The following is a 27265-nucleotide window of genomic DNA, read 5'->3' as shown; positions in this document are numbered from 1 at the left end:
TTTAGATGCATTATGTATAAACAAGGTGACCATCTGAACCTTGGAATACATTTGGTACTCTAAATATACACCCCTGAGGTTTAAAACAGTATATTTTGCAAACAGTGAAGGGAACTCTTGTGCATAAGTTCACAATGAGATGATGGGGAGGTTACAATGCAGCAGAGTGATGACAACATATTAGCGTGTTCCAAAACAACTCTAGAAAGTAGACTCACTGGGTGGTGGTATAAAAAAAATAAATGACTTGGCATAGGAAAATATTCATGCACCATGTACAAGGAGTGAAGTAAACAGTCTCAAAATAGAGACTGAACTACACTAGAATCATACCACATAACTAACAGATTGCAAGTGGATTACATCCAAGTTTGTACTGGTCACACTTCATGTCATATAAACTCTCTTCCCCCACCCTATTTTCCTCTGGTTTTACTTTCACTCTACCACATTTGTTTGACAACTAGATACTTGTTATTCAGCAGATAGAAGTTTTAATATTCCACCTACAAACCACTGAAATGCAAAGTTTCATAGTTTATCATGTAATCATTTGCAATGGAGATCTATAGGAGATAAATATTATAGATTACATTGAATATTGCTACATTGCTATAGGCTAATAATTACTGTATCATAAATATTTATTTTTTGGTACATTTATTGGAGTATTTTCAAGTGAATCACAGAGTCATTTTGTTTAAATGTAACACAAACATATTTGTGACGTTCTCTCTGAACTAGAAATCAAATATTGTCTGGGGAATTCATCCAAACAATATTGGACATTCATTCCCATACTTTCACTTTCTGTAACTTCTTCCCAACCAGCTTGTATGTGCTTGTCTATTCATATAGGCCTATGCGAGCACTTCTATGACCATTGGTTTTTAATAACTTTTACTACAGTTTAATGGTCTGATCTGAGTACTTGTCACCAATGGTTATTATCAGCAGGGCCGTTGCTAGGAATTCTGGGCCCCCTTAAAGAATACTAAAGTGGGCCCCTCCCCCTTACTTTTCCTTTTTTTTCTTAGACTACGTGTGTATTATCGTTTTTTATTTAGCCTTCTTTGTTTTGATGCTAATTCAGCATTACACTGCAAAAACTCAAGTATCTTAGCAAGAATATTTGTCTTATTTCTAGTCAAAATGTAATTTCTAGTCAAAACAAATCTCATTATACTTAAAATAAGACACATCATATTAAAAGTAGCTTGTTTTTAGACACTTTTTACTTCTTTCAAGCATATTTTCACTTGGAATAAGTAGAAAAAATCTGATAGTGGAGCAAGTTTTTCTTCCTTATTACAAGCACAAAAAACTTACTTTCACTGGCAGATTTTTCTATTCATTGTGAATTTAAGTGAAAATTATCAAAAAACAAGTAAATTTTTAGGTAATGAGTCTTATTTTAAGTGGAAAGAGATTAGTTTTGACTAGAAATGAGACATTTTGACAAGAAATAAGACAACTATTCTTGGAAAGATGTTGTAGGCTACTATAGTCAGGGTCTTACGCAGAATAAATCAGTCATACAAAGATTAGACTACTGGGGGTTTTTATGGGCCCCACTGGGCGCTGGGCCCCTAGAATTATCATCACCTCTCTCCCCTATACAACGGCCCTGATTATCAGTACTTTCACCTCAGTGAATCAGCACCACTCATGGATGTATTATATTAGGTACCACTGGCCTCAGGTTTAGGTGTCGCTGTCTCTTTAAGACACACAAAAAAAAAACGTGCAGTCTCGCGTGGGGTGAGTGCCTCAAGACCGGGAACAAGTTGCGCACGTTCACTACTAAGGAAAACTACAGACTTCTTTCCACCACAGGTTAGTAAATTATCAGCTCCTAAACTGTCCAACCGGCAAATGTATACAATAATAAACACTACTTAATCGATGTATTGGCGGTTCAGTCAGTAAATGATGTTACTGTGGTTCATTCATTGCCGGATGTCATGCTAACGACGCTAGCTGGTTAGCATGCTCGCATACAGTTAGCCAGTGTCATGTAGACACTAGTTATAGTTTCATGCGAGTCCGCTAACATTGGTTATGGGGTTAAAACGTGACTATTATATGTTTCAGTCTGACTGTTTTAATCCCTGGTCGTGTCACGGTGAATTATGAACCACAGTTTAGTCTGAAGGGGCAACGCTTTTTGAAGCTAACGTGAGGTGAAATGTTAAATGTTAGCAAAGGACACATGGAAAACTGCCAACGTTATATCACGCTGCTTATTTTAACCTGTGCGTTTAGGTTGGATTTTCACGTATCGACAGCCCCCTCCCAACATGCCCTAGGGAAAAGTTGGTGTCTAACACGACAGCTTAGTGTGGTTGGGGTTGAAACTGTAACACAAGTGGTCGTGTTGTTCATGCCAGCGTGGTGGTGGCAGAGACAGTTGAAGCACAACTGGTTGTGTGGTTGGAGGAACCTGACACTGCCAGCCATTGAGATGAGGCTGTGACAGCTGTTGAGCCCCAACAGCTTCTGGTCAGTGTGTTATTATCACCAAAATAAAGACTGATTGTGCCCCTCGGTGCATTAGGTTTGTTGGAGGAAGATGGATATGCCTTGCAACAATATTATCAGTAATATAACCAGTGTTGCAGACAGGCAGGTCCGACCCAACACCCATCTCATTCACAGTGACTTTAATATGGAGGAAATCAGATAAATAACTGTATTTGGTTTTCACAATATTGGGGAGTAGATTCATTTTCCATCAAATAATTGTAACATGCGTATTTACTGTAGTGGTGCTGCCTCACATTTTGCACCAAAGGCCACATCTGTACTTATGATGTGCCTCCAAATACCATAGCTGTCATGTTGCAGTGCAGCTCAGGCGGTATATCCAGAAGCTGCTCATATCCCATCTCAGGGTTTTTCTCCCCAGATGTAAATCTGTCAGTGTGGAGAAGATGGGCTATATCTTATATTGATCCAATATCCACTCAATCTATCATGTGTCTTTGTACACTGGCTCCCCATACATAGAGCCTGTCAAGACTGGATTTTGAGCTTGTGTAAAATCGTGTTGTCTTTTTTTTTGTATCACCAGCTGTATAATTCTGTGATTTAAACAGATGGTAGGTTTTTTTTTTTTTTAATCTTGCACCAGTTCTTCTTATATCTTTTCTTATCCCCTACAGAGTTTTTTTCAAAAAGGTTGCTGCCATGCCTGCCAAAAAGACCACTGTCAAGAGGAAGTCTGAGACTGTTGTGGAGGATAACAAAGACGCCAAGAAAGCGAAAGGTAAGTTAAATGGATCTCTAAAATTACTGAAGGAACCAGTGACTCTGTTCATGTATAAATAGATGGTGAGACACTAGACGTACACTATAGATATATCTTACTTGATCAATCAAATTGTTTGAAGTTTTGGTAAGATAACATTACACACGTAGTGGTCGGAAAATATGTGGCTAGACCAATGTCACACTGCACTACCACAGTTTTATCAATATATTTATGCCACAGTTAATTTTGTGTGTGTGTGTGCATCTACCAGTTTCCCACAGGAGTCATGGCAAGGAGGCCGGTCAGGTTCTTGTTCTGGGCCAGGGCGACGTTGGACAGTTGGGTTTGGGTGAGGACATCATTGAGAGGAAGAAGCCAGCCCTTGTTTCCCTGCCAGAGAAAATTGTGCAAGTGATAGCAGGGGGCATGCATACTGTGTGCCTCAGTGAAACTGGTCATGTAAGTGCATTTGGGTCTTATCTCCTGAAAAATCTTCGCTATTTTTTTCTTCTAAAACTAACGGGGTTTAGTTGCCTGGATAAGCTGATGTGGTCGTTGTCGCCCCAGGTCTACACATTTGGCTGTAATGACGAAGGAGCCCTCGGCCGGGACACAACAGAGGAGGGGTCTGAGATGGTTCCAGCAAAGGTGACGCTGGAGGAGAAGGTGGTCCAGGTGTCGGCAGGGGACAGCCACACAGCTGCCCTGGCAGAGGACGGGGCCGTGTACATCTGGGGCTCCTTCAGGGTTAGTTACCAAGGCCTGTGTCTGAAAGTGTTTGTGTTTACTTATGTGTGAGAGGATTTTCTAGCCAGGCTAGCGCCGCCTACTGGTTCCGGCAAATTTCATTTGCCTCAACAATGTAGTCAGGACACTAGCAATGCGTTTCGGTTTGCTCCGTCCGCTCTGGTGGACGGACCAATCAGCGAACAGACGGGTAAGTGAAGGCGATGATGTTGAACCAGAGACGTTCAACACAGTTCGTTGAACTCAAGCGCTCAAGATTAACCTATGAGCTTAACCGGTGTATAGCACACGTGACCACCAAGCAGCAGCGATTAGTTGAAGCAAATGTAAGCAACCGCCTCCCGGAAGCAAACGAATCCCTATGGCTCAGGTTCAGACGCTTTTTGAAATGTAATGAAATAAGCGGCTGATGCATCAGGCTAAGGATTTTCTCCCACAACCCCTCAATTACTGTTCACCTTGAACATTCACCTGACCATCACGGGCGTGCATACCGATATGTGTAGTTTGAGTCCGCCGCTCTTTTCAAAAGACAATATCCTTCAGGATGGAGACAGTACTTACCAGCTGACAGACAGCTGGTCAGAATTATTCACTATTCACTGAAGCATGTCACCATTTATCAGCATTTTCTAAATGTAACAACTGACATACTATATATAATGTATTTAAATGATCACATATGCCATGTTCAAGAAGTAGAGAACTCCTTTTCCATAATGTATTATGCATACAGCAGTCTCCAATATTGTCTTTCTGGCTTTTGGTGGAGTCAAGTGTCCAACCTCACTTAGACTTGATGAATGACGATTTATAAACTTAAAGCAGAAGTAAGTGGTCCGGTCGTTTTCGCTAATGCTGCGTTCCAGGCAGGCTTTTGAAATCGGAAATTACAGCTTCAAGTCACAACTTACGACTTTGTAGCGTTCCAGGCAACCCACTCGTGTTTTTCCGACCTGTTTTACCGGTGAAAGTCACTATAACGGCCACTCGTAACTTCCGACCGGTGAACTCGTACCAGATCGAACTGGTACCACTTCACGGTCGGAAAAATACGAGTTTCCTTGAACGCACCATAACAGTCCTCGTCCCTACGTCGCCACATTCACGGCGTCCCTTGGCTGCACACACAGCCCTGCATGCCGTTCTCTCTCCTCATTGGATAAAAACTGTAGGATACGATAAATGTTTTCTCTTCGGCTCAGAGCAGAGCAGAGTGACTGAGAGACCCGTGTTTCAGACCAAACACTCTATGTAAGTGATTGCTGTCGGAAGATATAACTATTTAAGACTTATATTAACACAAATATATCACTTACTTCTGCTTTAAGTATAATGTTCAGGTACATTTTTTGGGTGATCTCATCCTTTTTTCCTGTCCAACGTCTCTCTGTGTTTAAATCATTTGAACATCTTCACCGTCCAAAATCTCCCACCTTCTCCCTCTTACCATGCTCGATATTAATCTTTTTGATTCTTTTCTTGATTACTCCCTCTCAGTCCCATTTGAGGTGGGCTATTTCTGAAAATTAAGTTAAGAGCTGAAATGGAAACGGTATTTCTCTTAACGGGAACTCAGGAAAATGACGCAGAATGTCCTGCTGAATGTTTTATTTGCTCACATTAAACACTCATTAACACAGCGCTTTAGTCTGGACAGAGTAATGGTTTCCAGTCATTAGATTGTCCATCTCTACTCAGCACAACTTCAACAGTGTCGCAGAGATTTGGATGTGTAATTAGCCACTAACTCCTTCTCCTTCTCATTATCATATTTTTTTATTACTATTACCAAGTCAAAATCTTTCTCTCCAGCTCATAACAGTGCAGTTTAAGTTCATGTTAAGCACTTAACTGGTTTCTAACTGTAACTCTCCCACTAAAGCCCGAAGCAGCTATGAAGCCTATGACGTTTATAAAAACTAAACATTTCAGCTGTTTACAAACCAGTCATCTTATCCTCAGTGTCATAGTTTTTTTCTATCCACCTCTGACAACTTGAATCCCCACATATTTTCCACTTTTTTCACTTCATCACTTCTTCTTTTCTTTCATGACTCGCTAATGTGTCCACCCTCCCCTTTCACACTGAGCAGAGGAAAAATATCCTTGAACATTAGGGAGAACAGTAAAGGACTTGTATCACTTTGATTCCAATTAACTTTCTTTCCTCTTCTTAATGTGAGTTCAAGAGCAGATTCATTTCCTGTAATAATATCTTTTCTATGCGACTCTCACCATCATTCAAGTGCTCCAGGCTCTCTCTGCCCACTCCTCAATTATCAAACCAGATGCATTTGTTGCTAATGGCACCTCAGTATATCTCACTCTCTCAAATCTTACTATTTGAAAATGCTTGGACGTTTTCTCTGTTCTGTTGGTTTTCATGCTGAAATGTCACAACAGTACAAACTCTTGATCCAGTTTCTTCACCCAAAATAGGATTTAAGATCTCTTCATTCATCAAGGTGACACATGCTGGTGCCAACTTTCCTAATTTGACGCATGAAAGAGAGCAGTGAAGTAACTGAACCATAGTTTGATGACCTTTCGTATGACCAGTCCTCACTGTTTTCCTCTCTCAGCTCTTATCACTCCTCCGACAAGATAACGTTTCATTATTATACTCAGTGGCACACTGGCAATTATGTCTCTATTACCTCTGCCTACCTTTGACATTCCCTCTTGATCTTTGAGGGAGATAAAACTGACTGTGACTCACTCAACCCCTGCTTTGAGAAATTCTTCAGAAATGTTTTTACTTTATTTTATAAGGGTACTTAAAGAGGAACTAAGCAGGATTTCTCCCGTGGCTACATTTTTACCTTAATTAAAAAGCTCCAGAGTAATTGTGATCGTTAACTATATGACTTGACGTGACAACGGAGGCTTTCTGTCTTCCACCTGGCGTCTCACGGCTGAAAACCAACCTTGCAACATCAGTGTAGTACCTGGCCACCGCCCTGGTGTCCCAGCTCTCGTCTCTGCACACCGCAACACAAATGCGCTCCGTAAGCCGTAATCTTTTGTTCATGACGGTTAAGACTACAGAAATACACGCGCCGTAGCATCGTATCCACCGCTCCATTTATTGATTTTTCGCCGGCTTCGTTGTAAACAGAGGCACATGGGCGAGAGGAGCGTGACCAAAACAGCGGAAAAGCGAGCTGACTTGTATAGTTCCCCTTTAACGTCACATCAACAAATTTCCATGCACAAAAAGAAGCAGTAAATCAAATATCTGATTGTGTTTCTTTTAATGCTGAACACTATAGTAACTCACTGTCTCCTGAACTGTCTTTGGATTTCTTTAATCATTCAGCAGAAATCAAGTACGTTATCAATTAGAAATGCAGTACATGATGCCCCCAAACAGCATCTAATCAGTTGATCGATTGTTTGAAATACTTTGAGCGGACCTGAATTGCCAGTGAAGTTGGTTAAGTATTTCCATGCATTTCAGGTTTTTTTGGAGGGTGAGAGTAGACAACCTAACTCATTGACTGAATCTCATGACATTACAGCACCATAATTAAAAAGTAAATGCTGAAATACCGCATTCACATAAGTATTGAATACAAAAATTTCAATGTATTAATACCATAATCAAATTTTAAAGGAGCAAAAGAGGTAAAGGATGAATAGTTAAGAAAAATGTACAGTAACATTGTAAATGTGTCTTGTAGATGAAGCAATGTTTCCAGTGTCTGGTGTCATTATATCAGTACAGCAAACACCACAACGGCCACATTAACAGCCATCCTGTATTTTCTATAACTCAAAATGAACATTGCACATCTCTGCGTTAAACCAATAATATTCTTCACTATTTTCTCCCAGGATAACAACGGTGTGATTGGTCTTCTAGAGCCCATGAAAACATGTCCCTTACCAGTCAAAGTCCCCATGACAGAACCTGTTGTGAAAATTGCATCAGGTAAGAAACAATCCACTTCAGTGCCATATTTTCTATTTGTCCTCTGTGTATTAACTTCTAACAAATTCCTGTGACAGGTAATGATCACCTGGTGCTGGTAACCCTCGAGGGAAGTCTTTACACATCAGGCACAGCAGAGCAGGGGCAGCTGGGAAGAGTGCCCGAGCATTTTTCAAACAGAGGAGGCAGGAAAGGCCTCGGTAAGTACCAAGAGCCTCTTACTGTTTGAAATAAAAGTCTTTACATTGACGTTACTCCTTGATTTGTGATCATATTGACAATAGGTGTTGTTGATGTATCTCCTGTATCTCCTCTGATTTCAGGCCGTCTGCTGGTACCACAGATAGTCAAAGTGAAAGGGAAAGTTCACTTCGTTGATGCCTTCTGTGGGGCGTACTTCACTTTTGCCGTATCAAGGGAGGGACATGTGTATGGATTTGGCCTCTCCAACTATCACCAGCTGGGTCAGTGTCACATGTCAGTCATTTGATAATGACTCAACTAGAGCTGTAGTGCCATCTGACCTGATTTAAAGGTCAGCTAGGCAATATGTGGTTATTGTGTGTGTCCTTAACGACTTTCTTTCTTTGTCTGGCAAGGCACTAAAAACACCAAGATGTGTTTCGTCCCTGTAAAACTGACGTGCTTCAAGAACTCTACAACCTCCTGGGTCGACTTCTCTGGCGGACAACATCACACTGTGTGCCTTGATGCTGAAGGTAACCGGCAGCTTACTGACCACATCTGACTGTGGACGTACCTTATTAGTTCATATGCCAATTATGTCACAATTTAACACAAATGTCTACTAGTGGTACACAGTGAAATGATGACACTTTATTTTGATACGGTCAAAGTTCAGCCTCACCGTGCCGTCATAATGTTCAGTTAAAACACATGCATAGAACCACGAGGTGTTAATTAAGTATAGATTCTACAATGTAAGCCAAACTAAACGGCAGCCATTACAACTGAATATAATAAGTTTTTAAAATGACAAAAACACAAGTGAACTTTGTTGAAATGAGTCGATCTTTCCGGCCTCGTCTCTCAGGACAGGTCTATAGCCTGGGCAGAGCAGAGTATGGTCGTCTTGGTCTGGGCCAGGGGGCTGAAGAGAAGAGTGAGCCCACACCTCTGACAGGGATGGAGCTGGCCAGTGGTGTGACATGTGGGGCGTCCGTCAGCTACGCCGTCACCAGAGAAGGTGAGAAACAAAGCAAATGGAGTACTGAGTGACCTACCTGGGTTTGTATGAGTGTTGTACTTCTTGCTTTCAAGTTTGATACTTTTAACAATGAAATTGGTCAATTCAGTCAATTTCTCACTTGTTTTCCTAATCGGTCCTTTCTACAGTTCAGGTGAGGAAAAGGTTGCCGTTCTTTGTACAGCAAAACACAGCACAGACATAACCAGTTTCCTCTGTCACCAACACGTTTTCTGCTGCACACAGCCACCCGCAATGAGCCACTGTCCAACTCTTAACAGTAGAGCAGCTTGCTTCTTCTGCCTTTGCCATTTACGTAGGCTCCTCATTAATCACACAAATTGTTTTTGTCAGGAAAACACCATTAGATTTTAGAATAGCTGGATGTAAAGTAATTATCCCTTATTACTGCTAATTGTCTGCACTGCTAGCTGATATGGATTGGATTTTGCCTGCTGTGTGTAAACTGTACTTGTGCAATAAGCTAATGGGTTTGCAAAATGGGATGCTCACCCCTTTTACTGTTTGCTGTGCTTCCAGGATCTGTGTATGCCTGGGGCATGGGCACCAACTTGCAGCTTGGCACCGGAGAGGAGGACGACGAGTGGAGCCCCGTGAAGATGACGGGCAAACAGCTGGAGAACCGTGCAGTAATGATGGTGTCCAGTGGAGGGCAGCACACAGTCCTTTTGGTTAAAGACAAGCAGGAAAGCTGATGTCCATCTCTGGCACAGAGTGACGGGGTCTTTTGATCCCTTTCCAGGTGGGGCTTTGCCTTTATGTGGGGAGAGGGTTAAGCTGTATGTGACTTCCTGTGCTGAGCCGAGGGAGCGTGAGGGGTGCAGAGCGATGGCAGGGGAGAGGTTCAGCCCCTTTTACAAGAACTCTGTTCTTCCTAGTGTGGAAAATTTTGTGGATGTTCGGTAGATCATGACAAATGAGAGACTATTTTTTTAAATCTAGTTTTTGATGTTCCCTTTGAAGTCATTTCATTAAATTTCACCAGTATGACTGTAAGATGGCAAATGTGATGTTTGTGAATGTGACTGCATGTTCGTAATGGAAATGAGAGTGCAAGCCTTTTAATGACCCCAAACAATAGTCTTTTTAATGTGTTTTTTTTTTTCTTCTTTTCTTTAAAGCAATAATTTCATTGACCTTGGTTCAGACAGGACTTTATACTCCGTGAGTTTAATATGTGCGACTACTGTTCATCCTACCCTGGGCACACAAAACTGTGGCTATTTTGGACATTTGGTAACGTGCATCCTTGTTGGTTTCCCCGTCTGAAAATAAAGATAACGTTTTAAGTTTTTAAGCCTTCTCTTAGTCCATTTATCTACTATGTTGCAGCTATTTTCATAATCTGTTTGATTGGTATTTTTAGGGAAAAAAATTTACTTTCACCTGTAGTAGTAGTGATAGCTTTTTGTAATCTAAAATATTAAACATTCAGGTTCAAGCTCATCAGGTGTTAAGGTTTGCTGCTTCTCCTTGTCTTATACCGTATGACAATAAATAGGATGTCTTTTAGTTTAGACTGTCAGTTGAAAAAAAAGTTCAACAAAAATATGATGAACATTTTAAACAAATGTTTAACATGTCAACAAAACAAAAGTATGGTTTCTTTTTCCATTCAGTCTAATCTGATCATCAGTGTGTTAATCTTTGCAGCAGAGTTGATTTAACTCAGACAAAACATTAGTATAAGGCATTATCATCAGTCCTACAGACACATCTTTTACAGCCTTTAGAGAAAAAAAAGTCTGCCATGCTATCCTATGGGCACAGCTGCCCAGATGTTGCACCACATGTTGCACCACAGTCGCTTTATATCTATTATGGATGCAAACACCACATTCCATACACGTCAAATCATGAATGTAGATCAGAAACACTCAAGAATGCAAATGATGGTACAAGTACATACATCAAAGCTACATGCCTTTGTGTTTTATCTGGGGTGAAACGCACGGGGTCTTTGCTTGTCTCATCTTCGCTTTCATCTGACCAAAAGGGCCGATGATGATGAAGTGTAAGCCGAGTCCTGTGAAAAACGCTAATGGCGAAAAGCTTCTCAAAAGGCTTTGAAATGCTAAAGTGTCTTTCGTAAGCAGTTAATTGATCAGAGTGAAGCTCTTCCCGTGTTTGTTTTGCATCTCTGTTTGTTCCGTGACAAAGAAGAAATGTCAGGAACACGTTTAGAAAGAATCAATGATCGTTTTACAGTTTGATGATTTTACTCAGCTGTTCCTAAGGCTTCAGCACTGAACTGAATCTGAAATTATTCTGGGTATTAAAAGAAATTATTCGACACCAAGGCTAGAGACTGTTCCACAGGGTCAGAGGTCCTCGCAGCGCACTGCTCTGAAAATAACCTTTTGTTTCGTTGTTCTACGCCCACTGCACTACCTCACAAAACATATCTTCTTTAACATTTTAAACTTTGAAAGAAAGACCTATAGTCTTGATATGGCAATGACTCAACCAAAGAGATTAAAATGTGACATTTAACTCTACTGTGAGTTTTGGGTGCTTTCAGTGATGATTCAGCCCCTTAATATTTTTCAGATATAACATTTTCTGGCTTGAAATCTTGCCATAGCTTAGTAATGAGCTGCTCTGGTGCCAAAGCTGAGAAAAACATTCACTCATGTTGTGATGCACGCTGAGACTTGGAAGTAATGAAACCGTTTAAATGACCTTTAGACATGCATCACTGTTTTGTTTTTTTTTCTTTTTGCTCTAAAAAAAATAAATAAATAATAATAATCAGGCTGTGTGAATTTGAAGTCCAACATTTTGTTTGAATCTTCTACCGTGGTCTGGATGTTTCAGGAAATTATCTTCAAACTTGTTAGAAAACATACTTGTTGCATTACAGCTCTTTGGTGCTGCACCTTCAAGACCTTTCAGACCTCAAACAAAACCACTCCCTGTGCAAAGTAAACTACTAAAGTTAAATGGGGCTAATTTATGGTTGGAGATAGTTCTGTTTGACATCCGTTTCCAGCTTTGCGCACGTCAAAGATGGAGCATTCAAACGTCTCATAATGCACAGACACCTCAAACGTTCCCAGGAGAACGTCAGACATTCATGGAGGAATTCAGCAGTGACATCCTGTGATTAACTCCTTTCACTCATTGAAAATATAACAGGGTTTTTTGATAATGCGTGTGGGCTCTAATCTTCCTCTCATTGAACTAATCACAGCAGAGACTGAAGGAGTCTCAGGCACCTGCATCGCCACACATTCACTCCAATAATGAAAAGAGTCAAATTAATCACATCTATTGGCTGCTCTATTCAGTGCCGCGCACAAGGCTTTCACAGGCTTTTGTTGTGATAACACACACTTTGTGGGCACCTTGCAGTGCACGGGTTTGTGACAGGCGGCATGGTGCATTCAAGAACCATCGCATCACGCTATTAAAATTATAACCTTTACAATGAAACACATCTTGCATCATTTAGCTCTGCCTTGATTGGGATTTGGCGACCCTTGAGTCATCCTGCTGTTTTTTTAATGATCTTGTCATTTCAGAGAGTATTGAGAGTGCTGTTTCTCAAGTGCGTCTTAATCAAGGCATCTAAAGTTTAATGATGATTTGAACACTCCGGAGAGTCCTTGTTCAGTGTTTTCATCGAGTGGTCCATCATGGTGGGAACCTGTTGAATATGATTCAGCGGGAGAAGATTGTCCAAATAATTTTCCTCATGCTGTCTCTCTCTGTCACACAAATTCTGGATCAACTTTAAAGTTTGAATGCATGTGTGTATGTGGAAAGTTTAACATGCAGAGAAAATAGGTGAATTGCAAAAAAACATTTTTAAAATGCTCATCATCCATTAAGTATCTTTCAGTGGCTTATATTTTGCAGGTGAAGATTGACATTAGTTATATTTTTCTTGTGTTCAGACAATGAAATCAAGACTGATGTTATCTGCTTGACAGTTTCGACTGTGACTCTGACTGTCAAGCAGGTAACATCACTCTTGATTTTTATTGTCTGAACACATGAAAAATATAACTAATATATTTGAGAAGACAAAATGAACATAATTAATCTGAAGATTGACATGTGAGAAATACAGCGCAGATACTTTTCCAAACCCCCTATTATCATTTAACAAGCACACGATTCTTAACAATTTTTACCAATTCCCTCAGTTTTCCCACCACACAACAACTTCTGTACCCCTGGCAGTTCCTTTTGCATTAAGTGATGATGAATGAGACATCCAAATGTTGCCATGGCAAAGGAGACGTTGTTTTGCCCCAGCTTCTTGAGAACGGTCAACTGTGAGAAGACATGCATTTCTGTGAGCGTGTGCACAGGAAACTAAATAGGGTATTATTAACAAAATGAATATCTTTCTTGCTGTTAAGCTGCTGCTACTCCATTGCCTTTGAACCACACTTGTAATTACTGGAGATTGCCTTGATAGATTGGACTCCTCGTGTGGTGGGTGGAGGGCTTCTCTTGAGCCCCACAGCGGAGGACCAGCAGCTGCACAGGAGCCGGTAAGAGGGGCCAATCGCTTGATGTGATGTGCATATTTACAGACCTGTTATGTTCACCGGATGACACTGGGCATTAAACCCAGTTAATGAAGCACCGTGGTGTGTGACTCATCCCTTTAATTGGCTTTTCTTGTTATTTACTTGATGTCTGTGTCATACTGATTGTGTGCTAATTACTTTGAAACGCCCACGTAAATGATGATCTTATTATTAATCACCTTCATGGACGGAAGCCAAAGGGAGATGCAGCTGATACAAAAGGATGCGGGTCCAGAGAAAGAGTTTGCCTGCCTAGACCTTTTGTGACTGTACTGTATTCCTTTCAAAATAGCTTCATAAAAAAGCGGGTTCACAGGTGTAAACACATCACTTAGTTTGATTCCTTGGCCTGCTAAACCATCATAGTCGTAAGTAGAGTTAAATTCCCTGATTACACTTTGGCCCATTAGCAATTAACAGACAAGAGGGAAACAACAAGGAAGTGAAGAGCCAGTCAACAAGAGAGAGCTGCAAGCGATAAACTGTCTCTACATGCCTCTCTCTTTTGGAGATTGCTCTGATTATAAAATGGAACATAATACTGTGTGATGACAGTTTTGTTTGTTTCGTTAACAGCTGCAACACCTAGACGTCATCCATTGTGCTCCAGGCACCAAAGTTGCACTGGCTATCAGGAGCACCAGGACAAATCCTGATGGGCACCACAAGCCGCAAGCAAAGATCAAAGGTTTGGAAGACACAAGCCTGAACCAAAAGACCATAAAAGAGTCCCTTACTATGTTCACACATGCTGTCATATTCCCCAACACCTGTTAACAGTGTGTGATGTGTAAAATTAGGGGAGTTGTCCTTTAAAGAGAAGATCAGTCACAGGGATTAGATGTTTCCATCAAGGTGTTAAGATTTAAACTGGGGTGTATGGTTTTGAATATTATATATATATATATATATTTTGCATAATTATTATATGTGACTTTGATAAATCAATAGGAGGGTTTAAATAAGACATTTCTAACCCCGGGGAGAGGCTCATGTTTTTACAGAGCTCTAAGGTTCAGCCCACTCCCACCACCCCAATAATTCTCATCCGTGTCCCTTGCGGCTCTCAACTGGCAGATGGCACCCTGTTTGAATCCCCGTCACAGCTCCTCAGCAGGGATTATCTGAGTATTTGGCGTCTTGTAAAAGATCAAGTGAAACTTGCTCCAATGCATTTTGCACTTCTGGCATTTTGTAAACACCTCAAGGAACGTCAAAGTTTGAAGATCTGCCATATGACAGACAGTCTATCAGTCTCTCATACTGAACAGCAGGCCAGCTCTTCAAATGCATTACCCAAATCACTGCATAATCATCAGCTCATTATCTCATCCCTTATGGGTAAATCTGTTTGGGCAATGTGGTTTTGACTCTGTGCTCGCAGGTTGTGCAATGTCAGCCAAAGTGCTGTATTATGTGAAAAGCCGCGGTTTCACTATGTAGGTGTCAGCTTTTAAGAAAGATTTACATGGCTGTAATGCTGTGGTGTGATGGCGCTCCAGCCGTGTTTCTGTTCAGGCTGCCAAACAGGATAATTGTGTTCAATCAGTCCATGCAACAAATGTGCCTTCGCAGTGTGAGCGAGAAGCCTGACATCTCCCTCACTCACTTAGATCTCTTCACAAAGCCCCCCTCAATGATCATGGGAAGTCATCCAGATGAAACAGAAAAGAACATCTTACTTCAAAACTATTGGATGTTCTAACTGTTTGATGTGAGCATGGGAGCTCTAGCGTCGGAGCAGTGAGGGCTGTTATCAAAGCTTCAGAAAGATCCACTCTCTGTTCTCGTTCCCCTCTGTTAATTTGTTTTAGTGCATGCGCAACCATTAGTTAGGGTCAGAGGATGCTTCGTCTTGTCACGCTGGAACTGGTTTACAGTATATCTGTGTCAGATCTCATTCAGGACCCCAGAAAACAAAAGATTTCAAAATCCCAAACTAAACTATTCCTATAGTGGCAAAGATCACAAGAACACTTTAGTTTTCAGACGTGACAGCAGTGCTGTGGATTTAACTCCTCTGTTGAATAAAGCACTTAAGTATTCACATTTTTTAAAAGGACACAAGTCAGCAGCCAGCTCATGGCGTTCAAGTAAATTATTCATTTTGTTGCTTTTTCATTTGTCTGCTACACATGGATCATGTAGGCATGTATATTTCATAGGGAACACACTGTATGTTCTGCTCCTAAGCAGAGAAGAAATCTTCAACAGGTCCTGCAGGAATGCAGAGAGTGATGCCATGTAAACACCGGCTCTGTTCTGCCTGACAGGGATTTATACCCTTTAAATGTGAGTAAAATTTCTGTGAAATACCACTAGCACATGTCATTTATGGCCCAAAATACAAAACTAGCCAAGAATCGGTGGTCGTCAACACATCCTCTATGAGCCTCACTGGCACGTAACGGCAAGAATCTGTCACCTGAGCGTTAACTGTATTTGCAGTAATCTCACAGTGGTTATCGACCAGTCACGGCTCTTGGCTCAACTTGCACTCTGGTGTGATCCATCTAGTTGAGTGTGCACAGTCCTCATTCAGTGGAGATGACTTCTTTTTAAAAGCTAATAGTGTTTTTTAATTATTTCCTCTTCCACAGTGGCTTTACAGAAAGAGTTAATAAAGTGGGAGTCTGACTTTGTGTCAATCAGAGGCTTTGGAGTGATGTTCTACATTTTCCTTAGAGGGAAAAATAAATTGTGTGGAAGGACAAAAAAATAAAATAAAAAAGACAATAATAAATTGTTCCTGTCTGTGTAGCCAAAGCCTGATGTAACACACTCCTCTGTGCCATAGAGCTCCATTACAGTCCAAAATATATTAAAAGCACATCAGTGAGCCACACTGTGTACTGGGTGACATTTTCTTTCATTATCAAGAACATGGGAACTATAGTTTCTTTTTTTGTTGTTATTTTTGGTCAATCCCTGATACACAGTACTGATGTTGTAATTACTTAATGGAGCAACAAATACACTGATTATATTAAGTAGATATTTTATTATTACATATTATTACATTTATGTCTTCAGTAGTAGTAAATGTGCTTTGGGTCAGAGCCACAGACAGAGTGGGTAAGTTCATACTGTAGGCTTTGTTGACAGTAACAAAAATATAAAATACCACCAGCCTTATTCTTTAATTACCGTGTAAAATGACTATTGATTGTTTCTCCAGGACATCTGGTGTCCAGACAGCCCAATAGCATCCCTGATGTATTTCACATTGTGCTTTCATTTGTTCAGTCACATTTAATCACATGTTTTAGAAGTATCCTTTTCACCCCTGTGAGCTGTAACCTTGAGGGGCTTCCAGGTCCTCAGGGCCCCCATCCATACATCCCAATCAGTAATCCATATGTCATTGTACCAACTAATTACATGTGTAACTCCCATAGGCTTCACTGGCATTTACAGACTGTAAGTGTAAAAAAAAACAACAACAACTGTCACAACAACCACGGAAACAAATTACTGGTTTGACCTGAAAGTTATTGACAACATTATTTCAAAATAAAAGCGCTTGCATGATACAATTAGCTATTCCATATAACAGTTGCATTAATATGTTCAAAAGACAAAATCAGTTGTTACATTTAGACAATAAATTTCATATTATATTTGCTGAAACAAAAGATAAATCTGGGTTAAAGATCAAGCACTTTTTCTCTAGAGAACAATTCACCTTGAAACAAGAACTAAACATGATGGCATAAGGCATTATGGCACAGATTTTCATTCATCTAAACATTTTGTTGACCACACTGCAGAAAACATTTATGAATGTTCTTTTTACAGTGATAGCTGTAAAAACAAAAAGACAATTCAGAATGAAGAAGGGAACTTTTTTTGTTTGTTTTTTACTATCTTGAATGCTTAATACTTAGAGCACTTGGTGTAAATACATGGTTATATAACATTTGAATTAACTAATTTACAAGTGAAGCTTAATGGTACAACAGCTTGACAAAACACTAAAACAAAAGAATTTTAAAAAATCACATTATCACTTAATATGCTGTTGTATAATGACACTTTACACTTGATTCAGAATATACTGCCCGCCTGCCTGCCTTTCCAACAAAGCTGCAGTGGAAAAACCACTGGCGTCAATTTGACTGTTCTTTAAAAACGTGCAAAACAAATGTCCACATCTTCTGCAGCAAGTGTCCATCGATCATCAGCAGGGAATTGTCCATTTGCTCTAATATGTATGTCCAATTTAGACTAGCCTCTATGCCAGTTTGGCGTCATTCAGTCACCTTAAAATGAGTTGAAACTGCAGCGGCTGCCTCTCCATCCTCAGCTCCTCAGTTTACTATAAGCTGAATATTTTGGTTAAGCAGAGCAAGAAAAACCACAGAGCATCCTCACTGCTAGTGGAGTGGAAACAGTGAGTCAGCTCAGCACTACTGTTCATTGTGAATATAAGCTAGGAGCGCCCGTCATCCCTGCTTAATCATGAAGGCCATATTTTAGATTTCATTATTTATTTTTGTGGTTTGGTAAGTAAAACGGGAAAAAATGACACCATAACGTCTCTCTGTGGTCATATAGAATTTCACTTTGTTCTTAACTATGTGTTGCCTTCGTCTGTATTTATTTCTCCTCCTAATATCACAAGAAAGTGCACGAAATTGAATACATCCTCTAATCTCTATATCACAGAGAGACAATTAACCAGTCTCAGATAAACATTCACATTATTGGATTCTCATTACCTCCCCAGGGAGCTTGAGTGACAATGCAATTACCAGTCAAGATATAATAATAAGTGTAGAGAGGTGTATCATTGCGTTGGCTCTATACTTCGGTGCACTGAATGTGAAATCAAACACCTTGAGGTTAACACAAATTCAGCTTAAAAGAGGCTCTAAAATATTTAATATCAACTTTGCTCTATGGAGCGTTACAGCATCTTCCAGCTCATTGTTTTGGTTTTTGGTTCTCTCTCATTTACTTACTTAGCCTTGTCCTCAGCTACAGCAGTAACCTCAGCCTTAGATAAATAGAAATTGATACAAACAGCTTGACTAAAGTTAAATTCAGTGAATTTCAGTCATTACAACACATAATATTTAGCTGTAAATCAATGACACAAGTGTTCCCAGAAGTGCAGTCATTGCTGATGCTCTGCCAAGTCTGGACTGCAGCCATCTTCACTTCTAGCTGCCACAGAGGATTTGCTCAGTCAGTCTGTTCTCCTTCAAGTGCAACACATTGTCTGTGAGACCAAGGTCAGGTGACTGACTCATCCAATCCTGCGCTGGCCAGTGTTTGGCCATAAAAAGACTCTTTGGTGGCCTCGTCTGTGTGTTTAGGATCAATGTCCCGCCTGACAAACTGATCGTGTGGAGACTATGTGTACACGTGGCAATGATTCCTCTTTCGTTCACCTAATATGGATGTGAAGCCCTACAAAGATTTTTAAAGCGTAGAGTAAACTCTGTTACCTTGTATTTATCTTTTATTCTGCTGAAGTAGAGCCAAAACACTAAAAACATATAACTCCAAATTCTCTGTACTGTGTGTGTGTGTGTGTGTGTGTGTGTGTGTGTGTGTGGTTGATTTTACACAAATATAGTAGACAAGGATGTGTGTGTTTGTGAGTGTGTGTTATACAGACTCGAAGACTGTATCATTTTCCTTATGCACAGATGAACAGTTTCATGTCCTTACACTCATTCTGATGGAAAGTCAAAAGCCCACTGTTTGTCTGCACTCTCAGACTCCTGTGGTGGACAACTGTGTGACCTCACTCTGGAGGTCATCCTGAACCGGCCCCCCGCCCCACCGGCCCATGCCTAGTCAGGCCGGCGCTCTCTCTCTGGCCGTCACGGGAGCGCAAACAGACGCTGGCTCCCGCGTGCTGTTCCGCACTCTGGAGAAGCTGCTCTGCTCCTGGCGTGAGCGATAGGGCAGGCAGAAATCCCTGAAGCACCGCTTGAAGTTCTCGTCCAAGAAGGCGTACAGCACGGGGTTGAGGCTGCTGTTCATGTAGCCCAGGGCGATGCACAGGTGCCAGGCGGCCATGACGAGGAGGTTGTCGTTAATTTTCACCATGGTCTTGACGATGATGAAGATGTGGATGGGAGTCCAGCAGATGATGAAGGCCGCCACCACCACCAGGACCATGCGGGTGATGCGTCGCATGTTCCTGTCCTTCTCTTTGGAGCCGGAGAGCAGGCGGACGCTCTTGAGTCGCAGGATCATCAGACCGTAGCAGATAGTGATGACCAGGACGGGGACCACGAAGGCAAAGATGAACACGCAGATTTTCATCACTGTTTCCCAGTACCACGTAGGCTCGGGAAAACTGAGCGAGCAGGCGGTGGTTCCTGTTGAGTTAAAACAATTACAAGTTTAATGGAGAGCCATGTGGAGAAACCAGTTTAGGTTAATAGCCCAGTTTAAATGCATTGTCTTTTGAAGCTCCTGGAAATCAACACTTGCCAAATTGAGAGAGAAATAACGATCATTTCCAGCAGTTCCTCTTGAAACAGTAAAAGCCGCTCACCTTTTGCTGTCTCCTTGGTAACAGCTATGATCATCACAGGTACTCCGACAGCAGACGAGAGCGCCCAGATGCAGACGTTGATGAGCTTGGCCTTGGCGGGGGTGCGGAAGTCCAGGGCCTTCACCGGATGACACACGGCGATGTAGCGGTCCACGCTCATCATGGTGAGCGTGAAGATGCTGGTGAACATGTTGTAGTAGTCGATGGCGATGACCACTTTACACAGCAGCTCCCCAAAGGGCCACGTGCTCATCAGGTATTTGGCACTCTGGAAAGGGAGGGTGCTGGTGGCGAGAGCGTCAGCAAGAGCCAGGTTGAAGATGTAGATGTTGGTGGCGGTCTTCATCTTGGTGTACCTGGTTGTTGGGCAAGAAAAAGCACAAGTTGATTCTGTCTCACAGTCAGTGAAAGTTGTTGATGGTCAGAGGAGATTGAATGTTTTCCAAGGTATCTCTGCTTCTGCATGGCAAAGGAGGAGCTGCTGTGTGTGGTTGGCTTGGCTCGCGATTTCCAGTAAAACGTTTCAAGGTTAAAAACCAATTGTCGGATCTAATCTGGTTCCACTTGCAAAACAATTATCTGCTATTTCCCTTCGACAAATAAAAGAGCTTCTTAGATGCATAATGTTGTTATGGCACATCACTAAATGCACGAGAGCCTCTCTGTTCTAAAGTGACTTTAAGCCTCCATTTATTTGCACTTCACTTCAACATGAGGAGCCAGTTCCAGCTGAGAAATTCTTCAAAACTTTCCTCCTTGATTTCCAGCTCACAAAACTTTTTTTTTCTCGCCTTTTTACAATTGACCATCTTTGTGTGAACGCCAGCTGCACAACTGTCTGGCTGTTCAAAGATGGATTCCTCCGCATGAGTCCACACTGTGACAGTAGTTGGTCACATTTAATTAAATTACAGCAACAGGCTGTGAAAGGATGAAGGAAGACAAAGGGATGCTTTAACCCTTTCTCTTAATCCAATACATGAAGAGATTAAATGCACTATACACCATGTACTGATCTCACTCTGTATGTAATTGCTTTGCCAGGGATAGAGAATAAGTACAATGTCTTTTATATTCACTTTGATTACTGTGAAATAAAAAAATAAAACACGTCATTTCATCTTCCACGCATTTCTCCAGGACTTTGGAAGGCAGTGAGGAGATTGACAGTGGAGGAGCCATCACCGCCAGTCAGCTCTCACATTGAAGCTGCATTACTTCAGCATCAAATAAACATGACACAACACCCACAACCCCCCCCACACACACACACACACACACACAGACAGTGGGACAGTAAGTCATTGCTTTCGATTAACAGGTGAGGATTCAAACATGCTGCTTTTTCCCAATGCAAATGAATCATCTTGACTTTACAATATTATTCCTTACAGGTGCAATGAAATCATTTCAGTGCTACGATGCGGCTCACACCGCCCTCCATCCCTCCTCTCCTCTCTCATGTGTGTAGGAGGTGTGTGTGCTGGTGTGGGTGTGTTAGAAAGTGGCTCTCAGAAACACTGGAACTGTGGGCAATTAAAAATAATGTGTTTTTAGACCTACTATCCCATTTTTTAAATCAATTATGTTTTTTTAGCCTTATAATATTTATACTATACTATCAGAGGTGAGTTTGCAGGGCACCTAATGCAATTTAAAATAATTAATGAAAGGTATAGGCTGTTAATAATTCTAACACTGGATCTTTAGTGTGTGTGTTTCACTGTTTAGCATGAAGCCAAAAGCAAGTTGTAGTTGAGTAAATTTAAAACTGATCCCAAATACTGTAACTTGTCTCCCTTTTCTCTCAGTGCAATTATTCTATGGCTCTTTGTTCATATATCACACAATTTATCACATGTCTCTTACCTGACCACCCCGTACATTACAAGCACGTTTCCCAGCAGTCCCACCACACAGATGAGAGAGTACAGAGCCGTGATACACACGGCGAGGATGAGCCTTGAAGTGTGTCTGGTCGCAGCCGCGCTGGTCTCGTTGGTTCTTGAAGGCAGGAGCCGCAGATCCTCGGAGAAGGAGACATTGAAGGGAGTTACGGAGACCGAGTAATCACCAAGAAAAGAAGAAGGAGTGGGGGGCTCCATTCTCTCAAATTCAGGTGAGAGTTTGCAGCTTAAGAAGTCGGGCAGGTGCACAGGAGCGCACGGAGACAGGACGGCAAATTAGTGACGAGGCGCTCAGACGAGGTTTGTGCTCTCTCTCTCTCTCTCTTTCTCTCTCTCTCTTTCTCTCTCTCTCTCTCGCTCTCTCGCTCTCTCTCTCTCCCTGTGGCAAAGCGCACTGGCGCACGAAGCAAAGCAAGATATGAGGACTGTTTTCCTGCCTGCCCAACTCTTAACCTGAAGGGATGCCAATTGTTCAAGTGCTTTAATTGGAGCATGGACTAATGCTCCATCAGCTCACCGCATTTTCTGATTCTCATTATTGGCTGTTATCCAGACACAGCCTCTTGCTCCACCTGGCACCCAGCAGCTTGTCAAACAATGTGGACCAAACCTTGTCCAAACATCTCTCATAGATGTTGTTGAACAGCTCAATTAACCTTGTCTTTGTTGAGCCATTCCTCTAATTGTCTGCCAGCCTTCACCCTGGAGGCATCTCTTCTCCCACTCTCCATGGCCTGTGGCCTGTTGTTAGCAAAGCTCCGCTAGTGGACTGACTCCTCTCACCAGGCATGAAATCACCTTACTAAACCACAAGAGTGATGCAATTACTTGCCAGTAGCAAAACGGATGAAATATTTATTCTTTTTCCTGTCTCAGATAGTTGTTAAAACATCTGGAACATCTCTCATCCCTGGATAAAAGTTTCTCTTTCACCATGGCAGGTGTGCTTTTTGCGTGCAGAGGTATTTGGTGTTTATTCCAATATTTTTGACCTGATCAGCACACATGAATCAGTGATTACACAAATGTTTGACTTCAATGCCAAGCAGGTGTGCCTTTTTACAATTTTCATCAAAGCACTCATTTATCTGAAGCTGCCTTTTGTCCACAGCCCATTACTGCAAACATCAGAAACCATTAGGATCATGCAGCTGCATGTGATCGTGTGTGCCCGCCGAAACCGCGGCGTAAATGTGCAAGTCTGAGGCCTGCTGAAGGAGTAAATGTTTATTTGAACACAGATTAAAAATCCTCCTGTGGCTGTATCTGTAGTGCTCTTAACTGCAGCAGTCCCCATGCACTCTGCAAAGTGACCTTTACAAAATCCGCTTTTAAGCAACCACCATCGGGCGCAGCACAAAGAAGGGGACAGTCAGAAGAAAAGGCCCAGCTCGCTGAACAAAGGCACTGAAGCCTCCCTCTTTACTGTTCCTTCTAAAGATAGCCCATGTGCGTCTTCCTAAGATGAAGAGCAGCAATTAAAATTATCTGGCTCATGCTGTGGGAGTTTTGTGAGCTCATTTCTCTTTCAATACTGGAGAATATTTGTTACAAGCTTTTGTTTAGATTTGTGGGCATCCATAAGTGAGCAGGACTCGGCGGAAATTGGGGGTAATTGACTTTTAGCGACTTTATGAATGGCTTTGTTGGTCTAATGGTTGCTGAGCTGGTTCACCACTTTGGTCCAAACTGAAATTTCTCAACAACTGCTGAGTTGATTGCTGTTAAGAAATATTCATGGTCCCCAGAGGATGGGTCCTTTTCTTTTCGGGTAAGAGCCGCCATGATGACCATAACATTTGGTGCAGATATTCATGTTCCCTAGAGGATTATACCCCGACATTGGTGATCATAAGACTCCCCAAGCAGATTGAAATTTTAATTTATCCCCTCAAAATTATGCAAACATAACATGTGCAAGATGGATAAGCTTTTGTGATCTCCAGTCTTTTCATGTGGCGACATTATCTGAATAGCAAATCACTTTATGGTTTTATGACCAAATTCTTACATGCCATCAGCTGCAGGCTTTCCATTTTAGCAAGTTAACAAGCAGTGAACATTACATCTGCTAAACATCAGTTTGTTAGCATTGTCACTGTGGGCACTGAGTTAATATTAACTTGTAGCGTTTAGCTCCAAGCACTGCTGTTGCTAAGTACAGTCTCAGAGAGCTTCCTTGCTTAGACTGTCTGTCCTCTCTGTAAAGATTCAAATGTGAAAAAATAATAATACTGCAGATGCGTGGGAGTGAAGGACCAGTGTATTGTTGGAAAATAAAAAATACAGAATCACGAGTGTCATTTCAGGCTGAGTTCTTTCAGTTTTTCTAAAAGAACATCAGACAATGTCAGAGAAGTAGAGCCGCCATGACTAACATCTTGAAAAGTTCAGAGCATAAAATCTGGTTAGGGGGATGTGATAAGCTTTTCTCAAGAAAGTCTGAATGGTGCTCACAAAATAACAGTGTTTAGTAAAATGTAAGGGTAAGTGTTTGTTCACTGTTTTAAAGATGAAGGACACAGAGGAAGTGGAGGAGTCACAGTAGTTATTGGATGGATGCCGCCTTCCTTCAGATATATTTCACTGAGTTCAGCTCACAACACCTCCACAGGCCTTGGTGACAAATTCTGGCTTGTATACCTACACAGCGCTGATCACAGCACTCAATCTAAGAAAGAATAGTCCAAGGGAGACAGCTCACCCTCGCCGGTGTGAAATGACTTACACAGCAGTCCAGGAATTCAGTTTAATTTCTGCTGCGGCTCTGGGAAACTATCTATGATGGGTCTACCCACCTTACTGAAGAGTACTAAAATGCTTTAACGTACACAATAGGTGTAGGAGAGGCACATGCTGTGGTGACGGAAAGCCGAGTGTACATCATGACTGCATGCCTCCTTTGTCTGTGCGCAATGTTGAGATCCAGAGCAAATGTGGCATAAAACTTAAGGCAGCAAAATGGGTCTGGATGTACAGTATAGCTGACACAAACAAAATGCTGCTGCTGCTGTTGCTGCTGTTGTGTTATGTTTTCTCTTCTCCCCTTGGGAAGAATCACTCATGATTAGTCTGTACAGACGGCATGATTACTCACATCACTCATCAGCCCAATGGAAACCTTGGGAAGCATTACGCTGCCTCTCCGAGCCCATCACGTTCCTGGCAGTCAGTGAATACACAGTGCACACATTTGATATTTGGTTTTCACGCAAAGATGGAGTGAGTTGAGTTGATGCGCGTCCGATTTTGTAATGATCACATGAGACATCCATTCATTCTTAATGGATCATTTTTTATTACCCTGATATCATCTTCTATCTACTGAATGATTACACTGTTACTCTGCTATCCAGGATGCAACATCTGAATAAAGCCTACTGATACAAGCTGGATATATACTTCATAACTTCCGAAAGGTCAGAGAGAACAGAAATACATACCATATTACACCCTGACATTTTATTTCTATACATTGCTTGTATCTTTCTATGCAGACAGTATTAGATGGAAGAGAAACTATAAGAAAATACATCTGCTCAGACTTTGCAATGTATTATCTTTGTTTGTTCTGCAGCTGTCAGAGCTGTGGTGCAGAGGAGAGCCGAGCCGTGTGGTTGCCGTCACATTGCATCGTTATCCAACAATCACACATCACCTTTTCAACTGTCAAGTGTAAACTCATGTTATCTTCTGACTCGGACAGACGAGGCCTATATCAGCAGTTCCCATAAATACATAAAACATTAGTAGGAATTCTGTGCGTGTAATGTGTGTAATTGGGCCATCACACGTTCAGGATGATACCATTTCACCAGATCAATGACATCTTATGGGGTCGATAGCTGTGTGAACCTTTAATTTACACACGCTGAAAAACAGTCACCGTGACAGCATGAAACCGCAAGACTAAACCTGAAAACTTGTATTTGTTTTTTAACTGTGTTAGTTGGTTTCATTGGGACAGGACATCTGACTCTTTGTGTCTGTACATCTTTTGGACTTAAGCAGCAACAAAAACAAAACAGAGAAAAGGCATCATTACAGGGAAATCACCAGAGAATCCATTTCTGTAACAGCACTGAGGGAGACTGTAATCTGATTCATTCTCAGTCTGTGTCATATAGGTAGTATTTTGTTTTCTCTGTTTGTGGCAAATGAAGTGTGTGTGTGTGTGTGTGTGTGTGTGTGTGTGTGTGTGTGTGTGTGTGTGTGTGTGTGGGCAGAGCACATATACTGTAGAGCACAGCCATTAACTGTACCGTAGTAACAGGGGTTCACAGAGATAAACAAGAACACAGGCTTTGAAACATCACGTAGTTGTGGGTTTATATAAAAAAAAAAAAACATCTGTCAGCTTGTATAAACTGTGATGGTACGTCGTGTGTGTTTATGAAACCACAGATATCCTGCTGTGCATTTATGCAGTCCTTGTGCATAACAAAATGCAGCATGCTGTGACCTGCAAGTCTGTCTCACACACCCAAGCAATTCATACATCTGAATATAATATTTAAAGTATCTTAAAGCTTGATGAAGTGCAGAATGTCTATATCAAGGGAGAGTGCTTTGTAAATCATCAGTATTGATAATGAATATACTTTTTGTTTTATTTTGTTCTCTTTCTTTTCTTTGTTGTTTTTAGCCTCTGTGAGGCACTTTGTGTTGCTGCTTTTAGCATGAAAGGTGCCATATAAATAAATAAAATTTGAATTTGAATTTGAATTTGGTATGATGGTGGCAATGAAGGTTACGTCTACAAATAGGGACTGTATGAAAGCAGTGGATCCAAATCAAGGAAGAGTTGTCAATAATTGTACTATTGTATATAGATATTAATTTGAGATAAGGCTTTCAGCTTTTTAACTTTTCAGTTAAGTGCATTATGCCAACAGAAAGTACAACCTAATCTAGTCAGTATCATATTTACACTGTTGCTAATTAGATGTATATGAACATAAGTTATTGGAGACATGGTTATGTTCTGACATCTTGGTGCTGAATGCTGGGCAGTGAGCATGTAAATAATGCAGAGAGGAGTTAAGCCTTTTATAGGTATAATGACAAGAAAACACATTTTAACATCAATTCTTTGTTTTACTGGGAGCCAGTGAAGATAGGTTGAAACTGGA

The 27265-nt window shown here is 41.3% G+C and overlaps 2 protein-coding genes across 3 annotated transcripts; one reads left to right on the top strand and one right to left on the bottom strand.

The window, feature by feature from the left end:
• Positions 1-1754: 1754 nt before the first annotated feature.
• rcc1 (regulator of chromosome condensation 1) lies at positions 1755-10161 on the top strand. Of its 2 annotated transcripts, none has more exons than XM_085801743.1 (10): positions 1755-1836; positions 3165-3268; positions 3525-3712; positions 3821-4000; positions 7841-7937; positions 8015-8137; positions 8261-8401; positions 8537-8656; positions 8992-9144; positions 9685-10161. In XM_085801743.1, exons 2-10 carry the CDS (start codon positions 3190-3192, stop codon positions 9858-9860), a joined length of 1257 nt encoding a protein of 418 aa, XP_085657869.1. In that variant the 5' UTR covers positions 1755-1836; positions 3165-3189; the 3' UTR covers positions 9861-10161. The 2 variants fall into 2 exon arrangements, with proteins under 2 accessions (XP_085657869.1, XP_085657870.1); XM_085801744.1 differs by having other exon boundaries at positions 1755-1840; positions 3167-3268.
• A 9116-nt stretch (positions 10162-19277) lies between these two features.
• On the bottom strand, positions 19278-22428 carry oprd1b (opioid receptor, delta 1b). The gene is made up of 3 exons (XM_085801741.1): positions 22096-22428; positions 20227-20582; positions 19278-20047 (listed from the first exon to the last, which is right to left on the bottom strand). The coding sequence occupies exons 1-3, from the start codon at positions 22329-22331 to the stop codon at positions 19518-19520; spliced, it is 1122 nt and encodes a 373-aa protein (XP_085657867.1). The 5' UTR covers positions 22332-22428; the 3' UTR covers positions 19278-19517.
• Positions 22429-27265: the final 4837 nt, after the last annotated feature.

Source organism: Trachurus japonicus, chromosome 16 (assembly GCF_045865225.1).
Source record: "Trachurus japonicus isolate A0001 chromosome 16, Traja_1.0".
Taxonomy (NCBI): domain Eukaryota; kingdom Metazoa; phylum Chordata; class Actinopteri; order Carangiformes; family Carangidae; genus Trachurus; species Trachurus japonicus.
This window is presented reverse-complemented; position numbering and strand designations above follow the sequence as displayed.